The sequence below is a fragment of the Panthera uncia genome (genome assembly GCF_023721935.1).
Source record: "Panthera uncia isolate 11264 chromosome C1 unlocalized genomic scaffold, Puncia_PCG_1.0 HiC_scaffold_3, whole genome shotgun sequence".
NCBI lineage: Eukaryota > Metazoa > Chordata > Mammalia > Carnivora > Felidae > Panthera > Panthera uncia.
The window spans coordinates 100508467-100532920 of record NW_026057584.1 but is presented as its reverse complement, the minus strand read 5'-3'; the positions used below and the strand labels follow the sequence as shown (position 1 = coordinate 100532920).

General features: G+C 53.1%; 1 protein-coding gene across 1 annotated transcript in view; it reads right to left on the bottom strand.

Annotated features, from left to right (window-relative positions):
• Positions 1-24454, bottom strand: part of MARCO (macrophage receptor with collagenous structure) — a 39882-nt gene that overhangs the window by 5123 nt on the left and 10305 nt on the right. Inside the window, exons 2-11 of the mRNA XM_049615733.1 lie at positions 20850-20951; positions 19542-19763; positions 18206-18241; positions 13159-13203; positions 12798-12842; positions 12371-12478; positions 8858-8956; positions 8726-8761; positions 8142-8240; positions 7987-8049 (exon numbers count right to left, since the gene is read on the bottom strand). Of these exons, the coding sequence (XP_049471690.1) occupies positions 7987-8049; positions 8142-8240; positions 8726-8761; positions 8858-8956; positions 12371-12478; positions 12798-12842; positions 13159-13203; positions 18206-18241; positions 19542-19763; positions 20850-20951 (855 nt within the window). The remainder of the gene's footprint in view (positions 1-7986; positions 8050-8141; positions 8241-8725; positions 8762-8857; positions 8957-12370; positions 12479-12797; positions 12843-13158; positions 13204-18205; positions 18242-19541; positions 19764-20849; positions 20952-24454) is intronic.

Below are 24454 nucleotides of genomic sequence, written 5' to 3'. Positions count from 1 at the left end.
TTATAACCTGACTTGATGGCTAACTCCAATCCTGTTTCTTCCTGATGCATTTGATTGGAAAGAAGTTGAGGGATATTTTGAAAACAAAGCTCTCTTTATTTCCAAAAGCCTGTGGAGGGGACTCACTGGCCACCAGGAGTGCTTGGGGGCTCTCACCCATAGTAGATGCCCCACAGAATTTGTGGGTTCATTTCATTGTGGCCCTAATGTGGCTAAAGATTTATGTGGCTAAAGGGTCTCGTGTCCAGAAGATGGAAAAATTATCACTGCAATCATTGGTGTTGATCGTATTTGTGGTTCTAATGTGAAAGATCCTTCCTTCCCCCCTCCTTTCCTCCCTCCCTCCTTTCCTTCCTTCCTTCCTTTCTTCCACCCACTCACCCCGTTATTCACTGACTCATGGAAGGCCCACTGTCCCCAGCACCATGCTGGGTCACAGGGAGATAATACTTTGTTGGTTTAGCAACATTGTGGTTTCCTTTTTTTTTTTGTATAAACTTTTTTTTGAGTTTATTTATTTTAAGAGAGAGAGAGAGCAAGCCAGCGGGGGAGAGGCAGAGAGAGAGAGGGAGAGCATGAGTATCCCAAGCAGACTCCATGCTGTCAGTGCAGAGCTGGATGAGGGGCTCAGCCCCCAAATCGTGAGATCGTGACCCGAGCTGATATCAAGAGTCGGACGCTTAACCGACTGAGCCACCCACGCGCCCTGCAACATTGTGGTTTCTGGATTTTAAGTGCCTGTACCAATTTGATTTCAGAGAGAGAAGACTCTCCAAGACCCACAAACTTGGGGAAACGAAAGCTCAGTATTGACTGTGAAGTACCAGTTACTAGAGGTAACCAGAGGAACACTGTACTCACCACCACACCCTCCCTCGACTGCTGTCCTTTCCATGGCACAAGCCCACCGGTGGCAATCCCCAGCAGCCACAGGGAACTCAGTTCCCCAGCTTGCCCACGGCCTGGGGGGAGTTCCTACCTGGAGAACTTCCTGCTTCTGACTTCAATTTCTGACTTTCCTAAGCACCTACTGTGTGCTGGTCAATGGAGGGCAGGCAATGGGCCTGGCGGGCCTCTTTGGAACCCCTTTCTGGAATAATGAGCAAGGGAATTCCTGGCTCCCAGCAGCCCTTCAGATGATTCTCCTGAGGCCGGGAGCTGCCTGGAGGTAGATCAGAAGCCCCAGGAGCTCAGACCTTGGCACCACAGAGGCAGGAAGCACTGGAGTGATCTGAGAGGGCAACTAGTTCAGCTCCTCGTGTTAGGGATGGGACAGAACTGAGGTTCAGGAAGCTTCTTCTAAGGGCTAAAGGAACCTCAGAGGTCAGACCCTGGCAGGCAGGCCCCAGCTCACTCCGGGGTCATTTGCTCATGCCCCAGCCCCCTTTGTGGAATGCCCCACTCCCTTCATCCCCCAGAGAACTCGGATCAAGCCTATGAAATCTGCTAAGATGTCAGATGTCCCTGACTGCAAAGCCTTCTCTGGCCTCGCCCATGGATGGCATACTTCCTTTCAAGGTGGCAAAGTGGCCAGAGTCAGAGAGCCTGGGCTTACATCCGCCTTTGTGACCTTGAGATAGGTGCTGCCCTCTGGGAACCTCACTTTCCTCCTCTGAGTCTCCTGGCTGCCTCGGGGGCCCTTGGGAGACTGAAACGGAGTCGTCTGTGTCATGTGCTGAGCCTCACGTCTGGCGTGGGCTCAGTAGACCCTGTCACAGGGACCCCACGGACCCTGTTTGCACGTGTCTGTCTCCCCTCTCGGCGGGGAGTGCCTCGGACGCTGGCCCACGTGAGTTCCGGGCTCGCTGCCCAACAAGTCCCATAAATGTTTGCTGGTGACCTGAGGTCACCCAGCAGAGGTGGCAGATGCTTCCTGTCCGCTCACCTACAGCTGAATTGCATGCGTCCAGATGAGAGAGGAGAAGCCACGCTCAGAAACACGTTATTAAATAGGAAAACGGGTCATACATTGACTCTTGGCTCTTTGCATCCTAGAGGGCACCGTATTGCAAAACTCTCTACCTTAAGAGTCTGTCCCTGGAAGCAAAGTTCAGGGACCCCGGGCCTTGTGACCTCCCCTAATTGTTCCCTCCTGAAGAAGTGCCCATCTCCAGCTGTCCCCAAAGCACCAAACGACAAACACCCTGTACAGACAGGAACCATAGGGAATCCCCTCTTCTCTAGACCTATGGTCCCTGCGGCCTGACCCACCTGGCTCATTTCTCACACCCTCCTTCCCAGCCCGTCACCCCCCGGGGACTCTGCCTCTGCGGCGTCCTGCTTTCTGCCAGGCACCGCTCCAGGGGCTTCACAGACACCGCCTCATTCCGTCTTTCAGCTGCCCTGCAAGGTAGTGCCATTTTCCTTCTTACAGGGGAGGAGGAAGTCCACAGTCACAGACGCTAGGTGATTTATCCAAGGTCATGCAGGGAGTGAGCGGTGAACTTGAGTTGTAATCCAGGTTTGGCCTCCCACTGGGTGCCGTAGCTCCCTGTGTCCTGTTTGCAAGGCAGCTCACACCTTCCTGAAGTTTCCCTCTCGGGCTGCCTACTTGGTACCAAAGACACTCCCGGCCCCACCGGGGGCCATCTCGTTCCCCTAAAGGAGTAGTCAAACTCGGGGTGCATCGGAATCACCAGCACAGGGCTTGCCAAACAAAGCAGCCTGTTAGGCTCTACCCCGGGATTGCTGATTCAGTGGATCGGGGGTGGGGATCTGAGACTCTGCATTTCTAGCAAGCTCCCAGGTGATTTTAATGCTGCTGGTCCAGAGGCCACACTTAGAGGAGCAAGGCCTTAAACAATCCTTAAACTCACGGCCCACCTTCTCCAAACAGCCTTCCCGTCTCTGAGGCAAATAAATGCTGGGTTTCTCCTCTTAACCACAGCTTCCTGAGTCTTCCTGGATATTGCACACATCTCAAGCTGAGGGGACCCCAAAATATTTATTTGCAAGGTGTTTATTTAGAGAAATGATTTTCTCCCAAGAAAATCGTGTAGTTAGAAAGCACACGTCGTCTTATTGTTCAGCGCTTAGCTAGTATTTTGCCTAAAAGCTTAGGTTCCTGCTTTGAGGGGAAACTGCCAACTTCAAACCCAGAGTTATCAAACTAGCAGGGATCTGGATACTATTCTAGACGATTCCTCGCATTCCACAGGGGAAGAAACTCAGGCCTGGGGCAAGCTGGGGAGCAAGTCTCCCAACTCGGATTTTACGTAGAAATTTCCAGTACATTAGGAAACTTCCTTCAATACTTTCCTGACATACAGACTAAGTGCAGCCTGGCAGGTTGAGGATAAGTTTAATAACTGACAGATTGAGCTGTGTAGCAAGAAGGGGACCAAAAACTTGGATGCATGTAGAATTCTACAGATACCTCTGAGAAATTTAGAGGAAAATGAGAAAAGTTGTACAAGCGACAATTTAGTAATGTGATTTGGTAGAATTTAATAAGTTCTGGGCCTAACCCAGTCCTTATATATGGCGGCTGGAATGAACTGAGAAATTATATTCACAGTATAGGGCTTAATTGCTATTATGACGAATTCTTTGTTGCTTACCTTCAAAGTAAAATGTCCTAAAACACAGATGAGAAAATGGGTTGCAGGTTATTTGCATTTTGGCTTTGCCTCAAGAGGAAAATCAAAGAACGTAGAAAATTCAGATGCTTGTTATATTTTAGACGGGAAGGCTGTTGAGATGCAGAACTTCTGATCCGATTGGTGTTTTGGAGCTTAAATGTTTTGGTTGCTTCTAACATCATTTTATGAGGTGGAATGATAGAAAGTGAAATGCCAATCACAAGATGAAGTAAGTTCTTCCTCGTGTCCAAACAAACTTCAAAATGGCTAAGGGATTTTGAGCTAAAATTAATTTTTGTGTGGGGTTTTTGTGTTTTGCAATTCTCCCCACTTCAAAGTCAAGTGATTTTGTAATCCTTTGAAAGCTCAAAGGTTAGAAAAAAACAGGGGCGCCTGGGTGGCTTAGGCAGTTAAGCGTCCGACTTCGGCTCAGGTCATGATCTGGTGTTTTGTGAGTTCAAGCCCCGCATCAGGCTCTGTGCTGACATCTCAGAGCTCGCAGCCTGCTTCAGATTCTGTGTCTCCCTCTCTCTCCGACCCTCCCCTGCTCGCCCTCTGCCTCTCTCAAAAATAAATAAACATCAAAGGTTAGAAAAAAACCAAGTTTGGGGAGTTTCATAAAATGCCGTTTGGTGAATGGGTGAAGGAAAGGACCGTTAGAGAAAGTTCTGCTGAGTGATAATGCCCTACTTAATAATCTGTGCACCTTCCCTTCCCAGCAGAAGGAAAAGAATTTCGTCCTCACTGTCTTTAATCTGAGATGGCTCCTTTCTCGCAAGAGGTGTCAATGAGGGGAAACATTTCACTTGGATGCGCTGGGGTGTGGTTAGTGGCTGTTCATAGCGGCAGGGGGATCTGGTAATGGGGCCAGGATTTACCCATCTGCTGTGGAATGGGAATACAGGCGATTCTGACTTCTCTGGAGTTCTACACTCTATGTTATTCTATGTGACAAAATCTGGAACAGTGTAACTTTGGAATCTGACTTTGGGATCAACTCCTGGATTCAGAGTATATTAACTGTAAGCCCCCCGCCTGCCTACCCCAGGAGAGGTTTTGCCTTCGGGGAGTCTTTGCTTCTCCTGCTGTAAGGTAGCGAAACTCAGGAGTGTGGGCAGGGGAACTAAGATGATGGGAGTAAATCCCAAGCACAGTGCTTGGCCCAGAGGCATTGTTAATCATAAACAGATTTATTATATATAATATAATATATTAATATATAATAATATTATATATATTATATATGTATATATACATATACATGTATGTACATATGTATATATGTATGTACATATACATGTATATATGTATACGTATACATATATATATACATACATATATGTATATATACATATATATACATATAATATATTAATATACATTAATATATTATATATGTATATTATATATAATATTATATATTAATATATTATATTATATATAATATATATATAAATGTATATTATATACAATTAATGCACGATAATGGGATCTAGCTGTTACTTAGGTCAAGCGAAGGCACTATAATTTCTCTGTTTTCATCTAGGGAGGCTAGATATTCTCTTGAGAGATTAATGATTTTATTTACAAAATGGGAAATGCATTGGTTTGAAAAACTGGCTTGATAGAATCAAAACTGGACAAACACCATAGTGCCTCCGGTCTGGGGAATACCGATGTCCTCACATGGAAAAGCATGCGTTATCTTCCATGGTGAGAAGGCCTGGCCCCTGGGTGGGAGCCCAGCCTTCCTTTTCCCACTTCAGAAATCTAACTTCTCCAAGAATTCATTAACCTCTGACCCCGGGATGGTATGGAGACCTGCCTATGGGCCGCCAGACTGTGGACCTATGGCAATTCCCTCCTGAGATGTCCATGTGGGCCATTAGCTCCTAGATCAAGACAAGCATTTGGATTTGTGTGGGAAATCTGTGCAATTTTACATAAGCTGTAATTATCACATGCTCTGCTTTGGAAACATAATCACCATGTTTACTTGGGGAGCCAGAACTAAGGAAGAACCCTTAGAATGTGCCCGGTTGGTATTCACCAGTAGGCCTGATCGATGGAAATCCCCAAAAAGGTGCTCAGCAAATATACAGGAACTTGATAATGGGGTTAAAATGATCCCCAGGCTAAGGGCCAACTGTCTCTGTGCTGTAAGGGAGGTGGGTTTGGGGGTAAATAACGAAGAGCCGTAACAGGGCCTGAGAACTTCATGTTTCCTTCTCAGAGTGGAAGAAGCTGCTGGAGCCTCAGCTCTAATCTTCCCTGGACTGGGATGGAGAGAGAAGGTGTTGCTCATCAGAGCGCCTGATGGGAGGCAGGGGGCACGTTCAGGCTGCCTGGGCAGGGAGACAGCATGATGGAGTACAGTGGGTAAGTCCATGGGCGTTGGGTCTGCCAGGCTTGGGTTCTGGTCCTGGCTGTGTCTTCTCCTGGCCCCTCGAGTCTGGGCAAGTTCCTGTGAAATCGCACTCACAAGAGTGCCGCTCCCACTGTGTTGTCACAGAAAAGCTCATTATCAAGAGGTGCTTTTACTATGTAAACCCTCCCAGGACGTGGACTACAGGGCAGAATTCCATACCCTCAGACAGTGGGAGACACAAGTTGGGAGCTGGGGAGTAGGCACAGTGTTCCCTGTGCGTAAAACCATGCTTTACCCCTAATACCCTTGCTTAGTTAAGAACCATTGGTCTGGCAGTGGGGGAAGGGTGTAGACAGGTGGGGACAGAGACTCATTGCTTATAGCCGAGGGATAAAAGCCATCATCACTATGAAGCCAAACAAAAAACTCAGGGAGAGGGCAGCCTCAGGCCCTAAATTCAGACCCCCTAAAATCTGGGACCAGGGAAGATGAAAATATATATGATCAGGAGGAAACAGCCAACAAGTCAGGGGCATCTGACCCCCACACCCAGATGGAGCCTTTCTAGAAGGTGAAACCTTGCTGGCTGCCTTCAGGTGGCATCTATATGGCATCCTGGAGCAGGTCCCCTGCCCACACTGACACATAGTGCATAAACAAGAAATTGACTCCGGGGCTGGATGGACTGGAAGGGCAGTGGGTGTTATAGCGGCCTGCGCCATGGCTCCTAATAATCTTCAGAAAAGCCCAGATGGTTGAAGGCCCAGAGTCCAGGGCCAGCCAGGAGGTGGCCCCGCTTATCCCTCTGGCCAGAGCTCCTGACCCTCTCTCACATCTCAACCCTAAATGCCAGGGACATCAGCCTACAGAGCCCTCCCTCATTCTTCTGTGACTTTGCCTGCTCTGTTCCCGCTCTCTAGATTTCCCATCCCCTCCTCACCATGGCCAAGCTCCACTCATTCCATGAGACTCAGCTCAAGCTCTTACATCACTCCCGGACCGCGCTGCCTTTCACCACCCCTGCCAGACAGGGGACACTGTGAGACTGAAGCAGTTAGCTGAGTTAAGTCACATTTGTTTAAGGAATCAATCCATCCATCAGTCAACCACTTGATCAGCGAGCACGGAGAGGACGTGCCCCTGGTGTGGGTCTGTACACCACTCTGCCTGAGGGCATCGGGCTGTCTAACCCGGCAGGACCTTCTGCTCGGGTGGAGGATGGAGCCACGGAAGGCTGTCCACAGCCATAACCTTGAGCTGCTACCACATTCCAGGCTGCGCTTGGCTTTCTAAAGGGCATTTGTCACGTCTCACTTCTCCATGCAAAAGCCCACAACACAGTGTGCCTGGCACATCCTGGCAACAGTCTGTGTGCCTGTCTCCTGCACCAGCCTGTATGTGTGAGGCCAGGAAGCAGGTCTTACGCATCACGGTGACCCAGTGCCCAACACAGTGGCCCACACTTTCTAGACCACTGTAGGCGCTCAGATTTAGGGACGCGACAAAATTGGCGTAGAGGTTCGCAAAGCAGACCGCACTAGTTTGATGCTTTGTAACCTAGACGAATTTGGCATGAAGGTTCATCCTGTAGTCACTGTGAGTTTGATTACGTGGGTCCCTCCTCCCAGCCCGAGTCCCTCTGGGACAACGTGCAGGAAGGGGTTTCTTGACACCCCCTGCCCACATTCAGAGCCCTGACCCTGGGGGCCCCCCTGCAGGTCAGCAGGAGAGAATAGAAACTATGCACACAGCCGGAAGGCAGGCCAGGGGACAATGAGGGCCAGCTGCCCTTCTCTTCTCTTTAATGGTGGAGGTTTGGTCATGGCATTGAGGCCTTTCAGGGATGCTGGGCAGAGAGAGGACAGCCCTAGGGCTCTGAGCTAAAAGGGCCCTGACAGAGGGAGGTGTCCTTAATCGGGGTGCCTCAGGGGCCAGAGCACAGGAGACTCTGTGCCTCCTTCTGGGGGGCCCCCTGAGGCAGTGCTCCTCCCTATCTACCCAGCACCCCATCCACCCCCTACCCACACCCTCCGTTACCTGAGTCCCCCTTGCTTCCCTTCATGCCGTCGGCTCCTGGCGTCCCGGGTATCCCTGGTGGTCCTGTACAACAGATGCCCAGAGAGCATGAGGGCTGGGCTCTGTGGCTCTTCAGACACCACTCCCCATGCCCACTGCAGGGCCAAGGACCTCACCTGTCAGCCCGGGGGGGCCAGCGCTGCCGGGCTCACCCTTGGCACCTGGGGATCCCGCTGCGCCCGGAGAGCCGGGAAGACCCTGAGCTCCAGGTTGTCCTGCAAGTTAAGTGACAGCTGCAAGGTTGGGGGTGGTCGGCAGAGAGCTGGCTGCCCACCCCTCGGCTCGTCTGTCTTCTCGGCTGTGACATGTGTACCTCCTACCAGCGTGCATGTTCCCTGGGCAGTTTTCCACATCTCCCTTTAGAAGCCACGAGCGAGCCCAGTTAGTAGGAGAAAAGTTACAGCCTGAGCTGTGTGTTCATCGTTACCATCACTCTGCAGTGCCTGGGGCTCGCGGACTCCCTAGGCACCCCGGTCGTGGGTGTGGGCTCCACACCCCTGCGTGGCGGACTGCGGCGAAGGTCTAAGGGGAATGCCAATCGAGCCTGTTCCTCCCAGGCGGGGCCCGGTTTTCAGAGACCCCCCACGTGCTCTGGGTTAACACTACAATGAAACTAAAGACAGTGGAGTCGTGTCCCGGACTTGACTTTGCCCAGGGACAGTAGCAGCTCGAATGATGTCTGGATCCCCAGAGTTCTTACCTTGGTCTCCTTTCATTCCAGGAGATCCAGCCGCACCTAAAATGAAGAAGGACTTTTAGGGATTTTGTTCCCCTCTAGCTCAGCCTGCCAGAGAAAAAGGGAATATGGACAGGCCGGTGGACGGCCTCTTACCTGGGGGGCCTGGCTTCCCTGAGTCACCTTTGCTCCCCTGGGCTCCGGGGGGTCCCATGACCCCTGTATCTCCTTTCATGCCCATGTCTCCCTTGCTTCCTGAAAAACCAAGGAGTTGTGGTCAGGCACGGAGGAGGACGCAGCCGGCAGCCAGGTCCCGATGACGCTGTCCCACCCAAAATCCAAACTCAAACTCCTTGGGCTCCGCCTACCTGGTTCCCAGAAGTGGAAGATACAATGGTTGGCCTCAAGGAGCACACCATCTTGCCCCAGAGACCAGATGGAAACGCGTGAGAAATAGACGAGGTCATGGAGCCCGGCTGGCGTGCAGCCGAAAGCCCAGAAGCCAGGCTCTCAGGACCCTGGTCAGCACGCTGGTCCCCTTGGGAGGGACCACAGCCCAGGCTGAGCTAAGCGCTGCCTGGCTCATTTTAGTGTCTGCATTTGGGGAATTTTTTTTTTTTTCAAGCCTCCCAAACTGAAACCTGAATATTCCAGAATGCCGATCCCAAGTGCCGAGAATAGAAACGTGAAGGCATGAGTGGAGAGGAAAACATTGCAGCAGCTCGGACTCCTGCCAGTGCTCCAGCCACAGCCTTTCCTGGTGCCCAAGGTCTCAAATTTTCCACTTGTCATCAGCATTCGAGGCTTGTCCCAGCCTGTCCTCTCCTCGGTCCTCCATTGCTCCCTCCTCCTTTCTGCGGCTGCATGGCGCATATCAGTTGAGGGAGGCTCCTCGCATGGGGCCTGCCAACCTCTTCCCAGTCTGCGGGCTTGGCTCCCGAGCGGGCTGCACACCCTCGCTAGCCGTGCCAGGCTGGGTCTGTTCATCAGCGGCCCCCTGGCTTGGCTGGTGTTCCTGGAGCTAGTCAAAGTCCCATCCCGGCAGTTCCCTCAGCCCTGGGACAGGCTTATTGGGATGGAATTTGGTTAAAAGGCTCCACTCCACTATCTTCCCGATATCAGAGCTGGGAGGACTCAGAGGGACAGCAGCCTTCCCTCCTGTGCGTTGGGAAAGGAGACAGAGAGGTATGAAGCAGCGGGGGGCGGGAGGTGGGGGGGAGAGTCACGGGTCACGCGAAGCTTTCTGGTCTAAGCGTGGGGTGACGTTAGGGGCAAGGCTCAGGAAGTAGCTTCTTTCAGGTGGTTTAGATACTTGAAGGATGACTATTCCCTGATGGGAAACAAAACAATCAGAAAGAACTCGGTTCTAGCTGAGATCACTTATGGCCTCAGGGGCAAGCCCCAAAGAAGGCGATCCTTGCTCATTCAAGGTGTGCGCTTTGGCAGAAGGGACAAATGGCATTTGGCAGATGGGACTAGGAATTACTTCCCTGGAGGAATATGTTGGTGCCCGACTGCCCCGGGCCGGCCGGAACCACCATGTTATGGGAATCCCTAGGCTGCCTGAGGATTCGGGAGCGTGCTCTGGGCCCGAGTCTGTGTGTGGCTGTGTGTGGCTATGACTGCCGTGTCTCCATCAAAGGGGGCGGCCTGGGGAAGCAGGGCGTTCTCGGTGAAAGGCCCAGAGTCTAGCCCTACCAGATGAACATCAGCTGCCGTCTGGTGTCAGAACTTTGCCATCACAGCTCAAGGCAAGGTGAGGAAAACGCACCTGTCCCCTGGCCCTTCCCCAGGGACATTACCCCTTAGCGGGGACAAAGACCACAAAGCCTCAGGACCACTGGAGCGGGGCCCCTCGTGCCAGCCCTGTCTGCCAGCACGGGCTTAGGAAAACAGCGGGTGAAAGAGACCTTGCGATCTTGGGAGAGGAAATTTGGGAAGAGGAGGGGTGGGTCAGAGTCCTGATTTCTGAAGAATTGAAACTTTCGCATTTCCCCTAGCCAACCACAGCTTTTCCAGGCCGAGTGTGGGCGGGGGGGGGGGGGGCACCCCGGTGTCGGGTATCTGCAAATCTGGGGCACTGGATGAGTGTGGGAGGGAAAACAGTAGGGCGCAGACTCCACAGGCAAAAGTGCTGGCTGTCACCCCCTCCCCTGGGGCTGGCAGGGCCACCTTGAGAAAGTCTGGGCCTCCCTTTCCTGTTACATAGAGAACTACGGAGAGCAGCTTTTGGAATCGCCGTCAGAGGTCAACTGTCTAACCATCCGCCGGGTGCACAGATGCCCCCCCCTCCCAACCCTCCCGGTCATCTCAGCACAACTGGCTCTCCTGATACCTTTGATCACGGCTCCTCATTCTTCAGGATGGCTGACACCTGCCTGTAAGGGCCCTCTTCCTGAAGCGTGCACCCCAGTATCTGATAATGTGAATAATTCCTATTCGCAGGTACAGTGCCACGCATCTTCTGTCTTCTACTCCAGTTGTAACTCAATCCTTATTCAAGGTTGCTTTTATTATCCCCCTCTTACAGCTGAGTAAGTTGTGGATCAGAGAGGTCAAGTCATTTGCCCAAGGTTGCCCAGCTAGCGAGCCATACGAGGACCCAGATGTGTCTGACCTTAGAACTGAAGTCCTTCCCTTTCTACCTTAAGGGATCCCTAACATCATTCATACGGACGGTTATCATTTGTTTAGTGTTTAACCATGTGGCAGAGAGTTTGAACACATGATCTCTAGGGAACTGCCCTACAAAGTATGCATAATTTCATTATTATATATATGTTTATTTATTCCTGAGAGGGCACGAGTGGAGGAGGGGCAGGGGGGCGGGGGACGGAGGACCCGAAGCAGGCTTTGCGCTGATGGCAGCCAGCCCGATGAGGGGCTCGAACTCACAGACCGTGAGAGCGTGACCTGAGCTGAAGTTGGAGGCTCAACTTCAACAATCAGGCGCCCCTGATTATTATCATTTTAATGGCCATTCTTTTCGGAAATGAAGACACTAAGCCTCCGCTGGTTAAGTCACGTGCCTAGAGGCACACGTGGACAGGTGCAGAGCAGGGGCAACGTCAAGCCTTCTAGCCGCACGGCCCTCATCCCCCCTCTACTGCACCCCATAACCACCCGAGGGGGCTTCCAGAGGCCAAGCGACAAGGGGCGCGAAAAGTGCTCTGTCGTGGCCGGAGCCCCTGGGGCAGCGCTTCTCAGAGCGTGCCCCCCCGACTTCCGGCATCAGAATCATCCAGGCCTTTGAAACACAGACTCTTGCACTTTGAACAAGGGCCCCAAATGGTTTTGACGTAGCACCTGCTTCTAGAATCAGCCCCTTCACCCTCCCTGCCAGCCAGTCTCCCCTCCTGCCCTGTGCCCACCTCACGTCCCACTGCCACCCCTCGCCGTCCTCTCCTCAGAGCTTGTCGCATGGCCTGTGTCCTCACTTGTCACCGGTTGTGCCTGGCATCACGTTGTGTCTCCCCCCGCCCATGCTACTCTCAGCTCTCCATTCCTGGCCTCTGCTCACATGGACGGATGGGACACATGTGCTCCTGGGGGAAGCAGAGCACAGCCCTGCCCTCAGTGGGACCAAACAGACATGCTTACAGAGGGTCGGGGCCCAGCTTCCCCTCAGCCCCTCCCCCACAAGCACCAACACCCCCACCAGGCCCTTACCTGGGAGGCCCAGGTCTCCTTTGTCTCCTTTAGCCCCAGGTTCGCCTTTCAGGCCAACGAGTCCCCCATCACCTTTGCTGCCCTTCTCTCCTTGCCGTCCTGGGGTGCCTGGGCAGAGAATGGCCAACAAGATGGGCTCCTGCCGCCCTCCCAAGGAGGACTCAGGAGCCGCCCACGGGCTGTTCAGCAGTGGGGCAGGAGGCATTTTGAAAAGAAAAGAAAGGGGCCTCTGGAAGAAGTCCGGGGGATGTTAGGTCATCTCTTGGGTGTCTCGATGAGGCACCGTAAGACTCCAGAGCAGAGGACTGTGGGAGGGCACTGACCCCCTGGGGCTGTGGGTGGGGATGTGGGGAGGGGGGACCCGGGCAACTGGCTCAGCACCTCAGCCAAGGCAGGGCTGAGCCCAGGCAGGGGAAACATGCGTTACCAGGGGCTCCTTGTTTCCCTGGAGCGCCGCTGGGTCCTTGGAGGCCTGCGGAGAAGGAAAGAAGAATTAGTCACAGTGTTCCAGGCTCTTCCATCAGCTGACGTTCTAGAGCCTGTAGGAGGGGGCGAGGGCCCAGCACGAGGGGAAGGAAGGGCTTCAGTCTGTCTCATTCTCTGTCTCTCACACACACACAGACACCCCAACAGTATCAACATTCACCCTTCACAACAGCAAGAAAAAGAGAGATTGAGAGAGAGAGAGAGGAAAGAAAAGGCTGAGTTGTTAGACACAAGGGTGTAAATGAGCCAGGCCCCTGCCTCCTGACTCCCCCCACCCGCGCACTCACCCAGCCCCTGCCCACCTGCCTCTCCCTTGATTCCAGGCGGGCCTTGGAGTCCCGGGAGGCCTAGAAAGGAAAAGGAATTCAGAACGTGGCCTGGACAAGGAGGAGAAAAAGGATTACGGGGCTAGTAGACAGACGCTCGTATCTGCTGCTCCCTGGCATGCCTCAGTCCCCTCAGTCCCCCTCTCAGCCGGTGGCCTTGGCAGGCCAGGGATGCCAGACATGCCCTGGGCCCCTTTTGACCTGGAAGACCTGAAGAAGAGGGGCACAGACACCAAGGGGCCAACTCACGAGGTGGGGTGACAAGGCCACTTACACACCTTTATGTATTCAATGAACTGTCGCTGAGCACCGAGAGCGGGCCAAACGGTGTGGGCAAGAAAAGGAAAGGCAGGGCTCCTTCCTACAAGAAGCTCAGGGCCTAACAGGCGAAACGCAGTCGTATCGATGACGTCACCCGAGGGAGGCTGCGTCACACAGACCTCGTGCGAATCTCTCCCTCATTTTGAGCCTCAGCTTGCTCGTCAGTGAAATGGGGCTAATATGCCAGCTTTGCAGGGCTGTCCTGGAGGCAGGCTCTGGATAAACGGAACCTGCTTTTGCTGCACCTTGCACGCGGTTCTGTCCCTTTCCCAGGGCTGTGTTGCAGGCTGGAGACGCACAGCACCCCGGGAGTGCGGGACGTCCTGTCCTAGTCCGTTCGGGTTGCTATAGCAAAACACCGCAGGGCGGGTGGCTTTGAAACGACAGACATTCATTTCTCCCTGTCCTGCAGGTGGGAAGTGCAAGGTCCTATATCCAAGAGCTGGTGTGGTCGGGTTCTGGAGAGGGCCTCTTCTGGGTTGCAGACCACTAACTTCTCACTGTGTCCTCACGCGATGGTGGGGAGCTGAGGGAGCTCGTTGGGGTCCCTTTGATAAGGGCACTGATCCCATTCAGGAGGGCCCTGCCTTCAGGACTGAATCCCCTTCTAAAGACCCCACCTCCTAACACTGTCGCTTCGGATGTTAGGTTTTCAACGAATGAATTTTCATGAGAGAAAAACACTCAGGCCGTGGCTCATCCCCCACATCTCCACGACGGAGGTGACTTTCTGAGAGGCGTGGCTTTGCCTGAGCTCACACATGTGGAGAGAGGCCGGCAGATTCCAGGTCTCCCGATGGCAAAGCCTATCCCCGTGTCAGGGCACCACGATGACAAGGCCTCTTACATGCTTTCTACTTCAGGGTAGAACCCCAGTCTGATTGGTGGGACCCATGATGCCATATCTCTCCTACGTGCACAAGACGGGGGGTGGGGCGGGCAGAAGCAAGGAAGCAGAGCAGGGGACTAGGGTCCCTCTCACACAAATCTCAGGGAAGAGCACTGGAGAATCAGTTCAGGCTCTGACCGCTGGCCCCCACTGACCAGCCTTTCACACGGCCTAGCCCGTTTTCCCATGTCACATGGGAATGCCGCCACCTGCCTCACAGGGTCCTCAGGGGACCACATGGGGTCATGGGACACGGTAAAAACCCAGGGAAAGTGAGCTTTGGCTACACTTACCAGCCAAAGGAAAGAGGCAAGAACTCCAGAGACCCTGCGAGTACAGGGCTCAAGGCCAGAGGCTCCGGCCCCTGGCCCTTTAGGAGTAGTGCCCCACTTGTTGATAGGACAGGTCCAGTCCCTCAGGGGAATTTTCGAGGCGAGTCCCTAGGATCCTATGCCCGTCAGTATGGCTCCTTCCCACCACAGGCTACACAGGCTGTACCAGCTCTGCTGCGGTGGCCTGGCCCCCGGGGCGGGAACGGGACTCAGGCTGCGGAGTCCGACTCTGCCCCTCCAACTTTGCCTGAGTTGGCTTGAGTAAGTCAACGTCCCTCTGAGCCTGCTTCCTCATCTGTGAAACGGGGGTAATAGCAGCAGCCACTTGGGGTTAGCATGAGGAGTCAACCAAAATACATAGCTAGGGGTGCCCCCTTCACCTCCCCTGACCCAGGCCGGCCTCGTCCCCGCCGCTCCCAGCCTGTCTTCCACCTCTGCTCCTCTGGTTCTTGCACTCCAGCACGTGGGTCTGCCTTCTTTGCCTTCCTACGCTCACCAAACCCCCTTCCTACCTCAGGGCCTTTGCACATGTGGGTCTCTGTCTGGAACCCATATTTCCTGACACCTTCTGCTCATACCCAGGTCAAGGCCACTAGGTCTCTCTGGGAAACCCCTTCACGTGCCGGGGTTAGGCCCTTTCTGTGCCCTCCTTACCTAGGGAGTTGTCCCAGTCTATCAGAGCAGAAGGGGCTGGAACCAAATCATGCTTCCCTGGGGGCAGGGGTTCTGTCTGTCTTTTTATGTCTGCGTTCCCAGTGGCTGGACGTTGCCTGGTCCTTAAGAGGCTTTCAGTAAATATTTGTTGGAAAGTCCGGAACACACAGGGGAGGGAAAGAGGTGTGGGTGGGTTCCACATCACCCTTTCCCCAAACTTGACTTAGGTGCAGCTCCCCTCTCCATCCCCGCTGTTCTGGAAGCTTGGGCCAGAGTGCAGTTTCTCGGCAGGCTGCCTCAGGGCCAAACCGGTCATCCTGAGCCCTGCACCCAAACGTCCTCTGGGATCCACCTATTGGTCACCAGGGGCCTTTGCAGGAAAATGTGCCTTTGGGGAGCCCTAGCCAGGAGAAGCAGGCCATGGGGGAGGGGAGAGAGATTGCAGCCTCCCCTGGGTGGGCCAGGGTGGTAGGGGACGCTGGGAAGGTACTGGTGGTGGGGGCATTGCTGAGCTCCAGCTGCTAGAATCAGTTTCCAGTCTCTGGTTTCTGGGCTCCAGAAGAGAGAGAAAGACAGGGACAAAGAGGTAGTCAGAGACAGAGAGAGGCTTCAAGAGACATGGAGAGAGAGTACTGGAGATTATATACATACATACACGTACAGAATCTTCCTTGACTCACAGTGGGCTTAGGTCCTGATACACACAACATAAACTGAAAATATGCTAAGTCGAAAATGCATTTAATGCACCTAAACATTAATGCCCGTGACAGCTCAATCTCACCCACCGTAAACATGCTCAGAACACTGACATCAGCCTACAGTTGGGCAAAGTCATCTCACGCAAGCCCACTTTATAACACGGTGTCGGCCCTGTCATGTAACTTCCTGACTAGTGTACTGAAAGTGAGGGTCAGGATGGCTGTCTGGGGACAGAGTGGTTGTCAGCGGCGTGGTTGTTTGCGACCAGGAGCTGCCCCGCCCAGCTTCACGAGAGAGCATCGTCCTGCCTGTCGCTAGCCAGGAAAAGATCCAAATTCAAAATTCAAGGTACAGTACCTGCTGAATGTGTATCACTTTGGCACCATGGTAAAGTTAAGAAATCGTAACTGGAGCCACTGTATGTCAGCGACTGTGTATACGTTCACACAGAGAGAGAGACGGAGACAGAGGGACAGAAGGGAGGACGCTCTCCACCCTGAGGGTGAGCTGGGCTCTGTGTCTTGTTCCTGGAGCACTGGGCCTGGGGCGGGTGATGGAGCAGATTTTAAACGTCAGACTAAACCCACTGGGTTGACAAGAGGTGTAAGCCCCCATCATGTTGGCTACGGCGGTAGAAGCTGTTGGAACAGCATCTCCTTGGAAGGGAGGAGACGACGTTCAATCAGGCCGGGACTGCCCCGGAATTAGCGCATTCAATCTGCCCCAGAAAATAACAAAGCAAATAGTAACAACAGATAACAGCAACGACACTATCGAATGCTTCCTCTGAGCTGGGCGTTGGACTAAGCATGTTTACCTTCATCATTTTAATTCTCGCACCAATCCCGGGAGGTCCTGGGATTATCCCCTGCTGCGAGGGGAGAACACAGAACTCAGAAATGTTAAGTGACTGGTTCAAGGCCACCCAGCTCCAGAGGGAGCCACTGTTTGTCCCGGTGTGATAGTCACACAGTGCACACTCAAAACTCTGCTGCCTCAAAACTCTTCCTGGCCAGCAGGGGCGCTCAAGTCATGATCTCACGGTTCGTGGGTTCAAGCCCCGCATCCGGCTCTGCACTGGTGGTACAGAGCCTGCTTGGAATTCTCTCTCTCCCTTTCTCCCCTGTGCGCACGCGTGAGCTCTCTCTCGCTCTCTCTCTCTCTCTTTCTCTCAATCTCTCTATCAAAAATAAATAAATAAACATTAAAAAATAAACAACACAACTCTTCCTGGCCAGCAGCGTGATCTGGGCCATATGTGAAAGATTCTGAAGCCAAGGAGTTTTGTCCCAAGAAGGCTGTGTACCCTTATCTTCCGGGTGGAATTTCAACCACTCAGGTGACAGAAAGGAGTAGGACGTGAATGAAGCGTGTGCACACGTGTGCAACGAAACCCGAGTGTGTTCAAGGAGAAAGAGAAAGCAGCCGTGGGGGTTGTCCTCAGAGAGCACTTGCCATTGTCAGACATTCGTGGCCCGCCACTTCCCATGAATCTTCCAGCATCCCTATGGAGTGAGCCCAATTGTCTGCCTTAGTTTTGACACCAGTGAGTGGCTGAGGGTCCAGAAAAGTTAAGTACCTGGCCCCAAGTCACACAGCTGGTAAGCAGCAGACCTGGGATTAGAGGCTGCCCCTCCCGTTACGGTCCACCCCTTCCCCCATGTCATTACGGTGCTCTAGGAGACGTGAGTTGTGCGGCCCTGTCAACAATCACGGCAAGGTGGGGAGACGAGCTAGGTGTTGGGTAATCAGCCCTGGAATCAGTGCTTATGGGAGACAGAGGGGGAGTCCTGCATGGGCAGCAGGGACGCCAGGAGGAGAAGGAGCAGGGGGGATGCACGTGGGTTGGCCTCGGAAGATGGCTTAGAATCGGCTGGGCGCGGTGGAGGGAGAGGTCACTTCTCATTTCAGGCAAGGAGCAGGGTAGAGGCCCAGAGGCTGGGAGTCCCAGCACGGTCAGGGAACAGAGAGCAGACCCGACTGAGGACCAGTGAGTTTGTAGGGGGGCTCTGGAGGCCGGTGGGAGGTAAGCTGGGGTTGAGGCCCAGAAAAGCACAGGCCCAGGAGCCCCTGGGGGAAGGCTGTGGGGAGCGGGCGACGTGGGTCAGAGCGGAAACGAACGTACCTGGAGCGCCTCGTTCCCCTTTGATCCCGAACAGCTCTGCAAGGGGAGAAGAGAGGGTTGTAGGCTGGGCCGGGCGGGCGCACCCAGCTCAGAGCTGGAAGGCTGTGTGCCCTCGGGGCTGAGGAGCAGGGGCTTCAGGCAAACGGGGGATTTGGACAACAGGGGCCCAACGCTCAGGTATTTTCCAGGAATGAATGTTTTCGAGAAAGCCGGATGTTTGGTTGCAGGTAGTGGTCTGCACCGGAGAGCTGTAGATCCCTGGGAGCTGCAGAAGTGTGGAGAGAAGGTTGAGACCCCCGGAGTCTCCCCTGTGTGGTCAGAAGACCTTGGAGCCAAACCCACGAAGGAAGAGCCTCAGGTTAAAGGCAGGGCCCCTCCTGTGGATCACCACCTTTGTATGTCAATGAAGAGAGGGCTGGTCCCGGTGTCTGAGCGGCTAAGCCTGGACTCCGCCCATCCTCACATCAGGGCTCGGCCTCTGTCTGCACTCACGACGCAGCCTCGGAGGGATTTGCCCACCTGGACCCTGAGTCCTTTCAGCATGTGCTCCCCTGGGCACAGAACCACCGTCATGGAATCAGCCCCCAAGGCTGTCTCTGGAGACAGAAGAGCCGGAGCTCCGGGCCACAGTGTGAACGCTGCAAACAGATCACACCTAGGAGCCGGTTTGGCCCAGATCAGCTCTTCCTGCGCAGGCACAGCCAGAGGGTGGCAGGTGCAATGGCGGACAGCCTCGCCTGGCCCAGGGAAGACCGAGGGAAGGCGGAGGGCACTGGCATCTCCACCGTCCGCTCTGTTTTCTCCCGTGCGCAGCCCTATCTTCCAAGCCACCACACTTCCCCAGCAGGCCCACTGCCCCCTCCCTCCAGGGTTCCCACGTGACCTGGACCGGCTTGGTGCCTTCCGTGATGCTCTCTTCAGCCACGAGCCAGTATTAGTTGGCTGCACGGGAGTGGTCTTGGGAATCGTCCCAGGCTCTGTGTTTTACCCACCTTCCCAAACATTCTAGATCCATCTGTGGGCTTTGTGACTAAGACCTGGCCTTGGGCCGATTGCTCTGGTCCCTGGCTCTCGGAGGTCATACTCTGCTTGGATAGGGCACTTGCACCCTAGGTTCTTGACCCACTGTCTGCAGCCCCCGATGGGGCTGTAACCTCATGCCCGTCCATTTGGCTCTCACCCCTTGTCTTGGGCCCCAGGGTCTCATACTCTGGGTTCTGGAATGCTCTCTTTGCCGGGGAAGGACTTTCAGGCCCAAAGATCCCCTTACCCATGAGCCAGCAGCCCCTACTTTCCATCCTCTGAAGGGTCCCGGTGCAAGGGGAGGGGGCCAAACCTGGGTTTCGAGTGAAGTTGTCCACTTTCCGCAGCAGATGCTCCTGCCTGATGCGGACCTGGGTGATCTGGGCCTGTAAGACTTGTAGCCCCAGCGCGCCCCCAGGGAGGTGCGGGATGGGCATTGACTGGAGCAGAGAGAAGGACGGGTTGTCCTCGACGGCCAGCGTTCCATTGGCGAAGTGCATCTCCAGGGCCCAGAGCCGCTCCTGAAGATTCAGAACTGGACACCCCACCCCCACCCCACAACACTCTCTTAGGGACCTCATTAAAGCCCCGGGCATGTGAGCATGTCCCTGACATTCCTGTGTCATGTGTGCATGGCTTCTGTGGGTCCTGAATACTAAACACACATGTCATGTGTTATGAGGACCTAACGTGAGCACAGAGCTCTTTCCGTACCTTGCACATGTGTGCTTTATACCGGGCATGACGTTACACATCATAGAATATTCCTGCATGGCCTAGGGATGTACCCACAGCATCGCGATCAACCTTCAGCCTTCCTGGATACTCTGGGTGTGAACGTATGATGACTAATGTACTGGTGTGATCTAATCATGTGTGACCTTAATATGCGAGTGACACATGTTTATGACAGCTGAGCACACGATGTTCTTGCATGACTTCCGTGTCTGCGGGTGGAATTGCTTCATGACCTTAACATTTGGACTGGGGACACTTTGAAAGTAAGATCATGTTAAAATGAACAACCGGGGGTCCCCCGGGGGGCTCAGTCAATGAAGCGTCCGACTTCCACTCAGGCCATGATCTCGCGGTTCATGAGTTTGAGCCCCGCATGGGGCTGTGTGCTGACAGCTTGGAGTTTGAAGCCTGTTTTGGATTCTGTGTCTCTCTCTCTCTCTCTCTCTGATCCTCCCAACTCACGCTCTGTCTCTCTCTTTCTCTCAAAAATAAATAAAAACATTTAAAAAATTTAAAAAATAATAAAAATAAAATGAACAATCCGCTCAATAGAGCCCTTTCACACCCAGACGCTGGGGATCCTTGATGAAAGACACACATGACATCCTGGGTGAAGTTATCGCGCTGTTCACCGCTCTAGACACACATAGGTTCACATGTGCTTTCTCTCTCTCTCTATCAATATGTCTCTGTCTCTTTCTCTCATACATACACACACACACACATACACACACACTCCTCCCTGGCCACTCCCCACCCCCTCCGTCAATGTAGCTGCCCAGAGACTAAGAACTCTCTCTCCACAGGTGACCCCAGGGCTCTTCGCTCAAACCTGAGCCCTTTATCAGCCCAGGAAGCACCAGACAGCACCAGATCTCTTTACCTTTTACCACCAGCAGCCCGGCACCTGCGGTGAGGAGAACCAGGTAGATGGCCACCATGACCACGAAGCAGTTAACCGCCTTTCTCTTCCTGGACTTCGGATCTGAAACACAACCCCGGTAGAAGGTGGCTATTGTAGAAGGCAGAGAACAGGGAGCCCCAAACTGCGTCCGATTCCCCTCTGTGTGAGGGGAGGGTAAAGACCGTGAGGTCTTTACCCCGTGAGGTCGAGGGTAAAGACACAATGTCTCACTACCCCCAAGTCTTCCCCCGATCCTCCTCTTCCCACAAGCCAGGAAACGCCATCATCGGTCACTCACTGGTGTGCTGGGCACACAAACACCCATGCCACACGTCATCAGTTGGAAGAGTGCAGTCCTTAAACCAGGCTCACTGCCAAAGCCCCTTCCAGTGCCTGGAAGTAGAGGGCTCTCAAGAGACGTTCGGCGGATGAATTAATGAGTGAACATACTTAAATTTCAAAACTTCGGGAGGAGGATGCTTGTTGCCTCTTTATAAACTGTGGGTGAGGTTCGGAGAAGTTGAAAAACCTATCAGGTCGTGAGATGCAGATCTGGAAATCAGGTTCAGGCTTTGGCTTTCTTTGTCTTTAGATTATGTAATTATAAAAACACAACCTGCTTAATAGAATTTATCAAACAATATAGAGAGCATTGCAAAGGTTAATGATCTTGTCATCAGGGACTTTAGGGGACCTGAGTTCCTTGGCGTCCTAACCCACTGACATAAGCTTTGCTGGCGTTCTGGGGTGTGGCCTTCGTCCTGCTTATTCGTGGAAACTGACAAACCCGTACCCTGCTGAATGGACTTGTTTTTTCTTTCGATTTTACCCAGATGACGTCATATTACATATAATACAGCACGTTGCTTTCTGCAATGAGTGATTTTCTACGGACATTCCTCCAGTCTTTTGTTTGTTTGTCTTTTGTCTTTTTGTAGAGAGAGATTGGGCCATTCTTTTAACAGCCGCCTGATATTCCTTAAAGACAAGAGCCACAATTCCTGCAGATAACGTCCCCGTTGACAAGCTGTTTCCAGTCTGGGGTGTTACAAAAGGAGGCCACGGTGGTTCTAACTCCAGTGTTTTCCCCATTCCAGCTGTCTCCCCACTTTGGGGCATCCAAAGGTGGGGAGCCGGCCTACTCGGTGCCAGGCACTGTCCTCTATCATCTCTAATGCTTCCCACAATCCTGCAAGGTAGGTGTGATTATCCCTTTGTACAGACCTGGTGTTCAGAGAAGTTAGGGCAACACAACAGGCATGTGTCCCTGGGTCTGTCTAACCCCAAGGCCTGAGCTTCCCTCATCAACTTACACTGACAGTCGCTCTTGGAAAAATGCATTTGCAATGAACTCCAAGGGCAGGTGTGAGGGCAAAAGGGATCATAGGTGAGCCTCCCAGGGGAGGGAGGCAAGGGTGGTGAACACATTTTTTTTTTTTTTGCTTTGTGGTAGGTGACGGTGTAGAGGAACCTCGCGTCTAGTTTCCATCACCTGTGGAACCGTTACCATTCTGCTGATGATCCTTCCAGCCACCTGCAGGGCACATGCCTCTGCGTTGGCATCGTCTAATGCATAGTGGTCTCAAGATGGCTCTGGCAGAGGCAAGAGGAGTGGTTATTTGATTGGGTGGTTTTTTAGTAAGTGGCACTTGGTTACGCTTCGTCTAGCACAGACTGTCCCCCGCACTGCCCCTCCCAAAAGGGGGGCCCACACGGCGGCCTCGGTGAGCACTCTGACACACAACTTGGCCAACTCGCTTCCCTATCTTCAGCCCTCCAGTGGCTGTTCACTGCCCACTGTCCTGTTCACCTCCTGCCAGCCAGTTGTCCCGTGGCTACACCTCCACACCACACCCCACGTGGACCCTGACCAAGAGTCAGGCCGGACCACTCATGGTGACACCCTTCTGATTCCAGGCCATGTATCTCCTCTGAGTACATGGCCCTGCCTCCTCCCTTCTGCGTGACTAATTCCCCCTCATCTTTGGGGAGCACGGCGGAGCTCCTCCTGCTCCAGGACGCATTCTCTGACTCCCCTGGGTTAGGTGGGATCCCACTCTGCCTCCCCACATCGCCCTGGGTTTCCGCTTGATGAGGCATCCATCTCCCTGAACCGTGTCTTGTTTATGTCTCAGTTTCCCCCAAATAGCCCGGAAGCTTCTTGGACTGCCTTCTGGCACCAATGTGGTGTAGACCACACACGACGTGCTGGAAGATGAATATTCAATGGATGAATGAGTGGCCGCAGAGGTTGGGCGCTGAGCACGTGCAGAGTGGAGCACTGCCAGGTTAGAAGTGTTGGGAAAGCATCAGGAACGCAACGGCAGACCTCAGGTAAGCGTGTCATTGTGGCAAGGATGGGCAACGCACAAGGGAGGCCTCGCGTTTAACAGAAGATGGCGGACGATGAATACAATCTTGTAGACAGCACTACACCTTGTAAAAAAATGTTTGTTTTAAGATATATATATAGAGAGAGGCAGAGAGAAAGAGAAAGAGAGAGAGAGAGAGAGAGAGAGAGAATCCCAAGCAACCCCATGCTGTTAGCGCAGAGCCCGATGCGGGGCTCGAACTCACAAAGCAGACAGCACTAAAGCCAAGGAAACAATGGGAATAGAAAGATAGTGTGCTTCAGAGACACGGTGTTAGAGAGGTCAGAGGTGGCAATGAGGGCCAGCATGGAAAATATAGATATTCTCTTTTCTTTAATTCACATTTTAGTATAATTAAATTGGCAAGGGGACACATAGCTTTCTTTAACGGCTTTAAAACATATTTAGATTCAAGTTAGTTAACATATGAAAATACGAGTATGTTCAAACCAGATGGTCGGAGGGGTGGAAGGCATTTGAGTAAGGATGATGAAAGGAAAACCAGACATGATAGTATGATGGGAGTAGTTCAGGGGTGTTCACTCAGGCCCAGGATGCTTTTTTTTTCTTTTTATGTTTACTTATTTTTGAGAGAGAGAGAGAGAGAGAAAGAGAGAGACAGAGCATGAGTGGGGGAGGGGCGGAGAGAGGGAGACAGACTCCGAAGCAGGCTCCAGGCTCTGAGCTGTCCACACAGAGCCCGACGTGGGGTTCGAACCCACAAGCTGTGAGATCATGACCGGAGTTGAAGTCGGACACTTAACCGCTTAACCAACTGAGCTACCTAGGTGCCCCAACGAGGGTGCTTTTTTTAAGCCAGAGCTATCATGTAACACAGAGGCAAGGTATTTTAGAAACTGGGAATGGCATTTCTCTAACTGACTTTGTACAGAGCTGATAATCTGCTTAAGTTTTCTTTTTTTTTTTAATAAGATTCGGGATGAATCTTCTTAAAGTTTTTATTTATTTATTGTGAGAGAGAGAGTTACGGAAGAGGCAGAGAGAGGGAGAGAGAGAGAGAGAGAGAGAGAGAATCCCAAGAAGGCTCCGCGCTGTCAATGCCGAGCCCAAGGTGGGGCTCGAACTTGCGAACGGTGCGGTCATGATCTGAGCTGAAATCAAGAGACGGACACTTACCCGACTGAGCCACCCAAGCGCCCCAATCTGATAAATTCTTTACCGTCTATGCCGATCATTTAAGCTCTAAGGGAG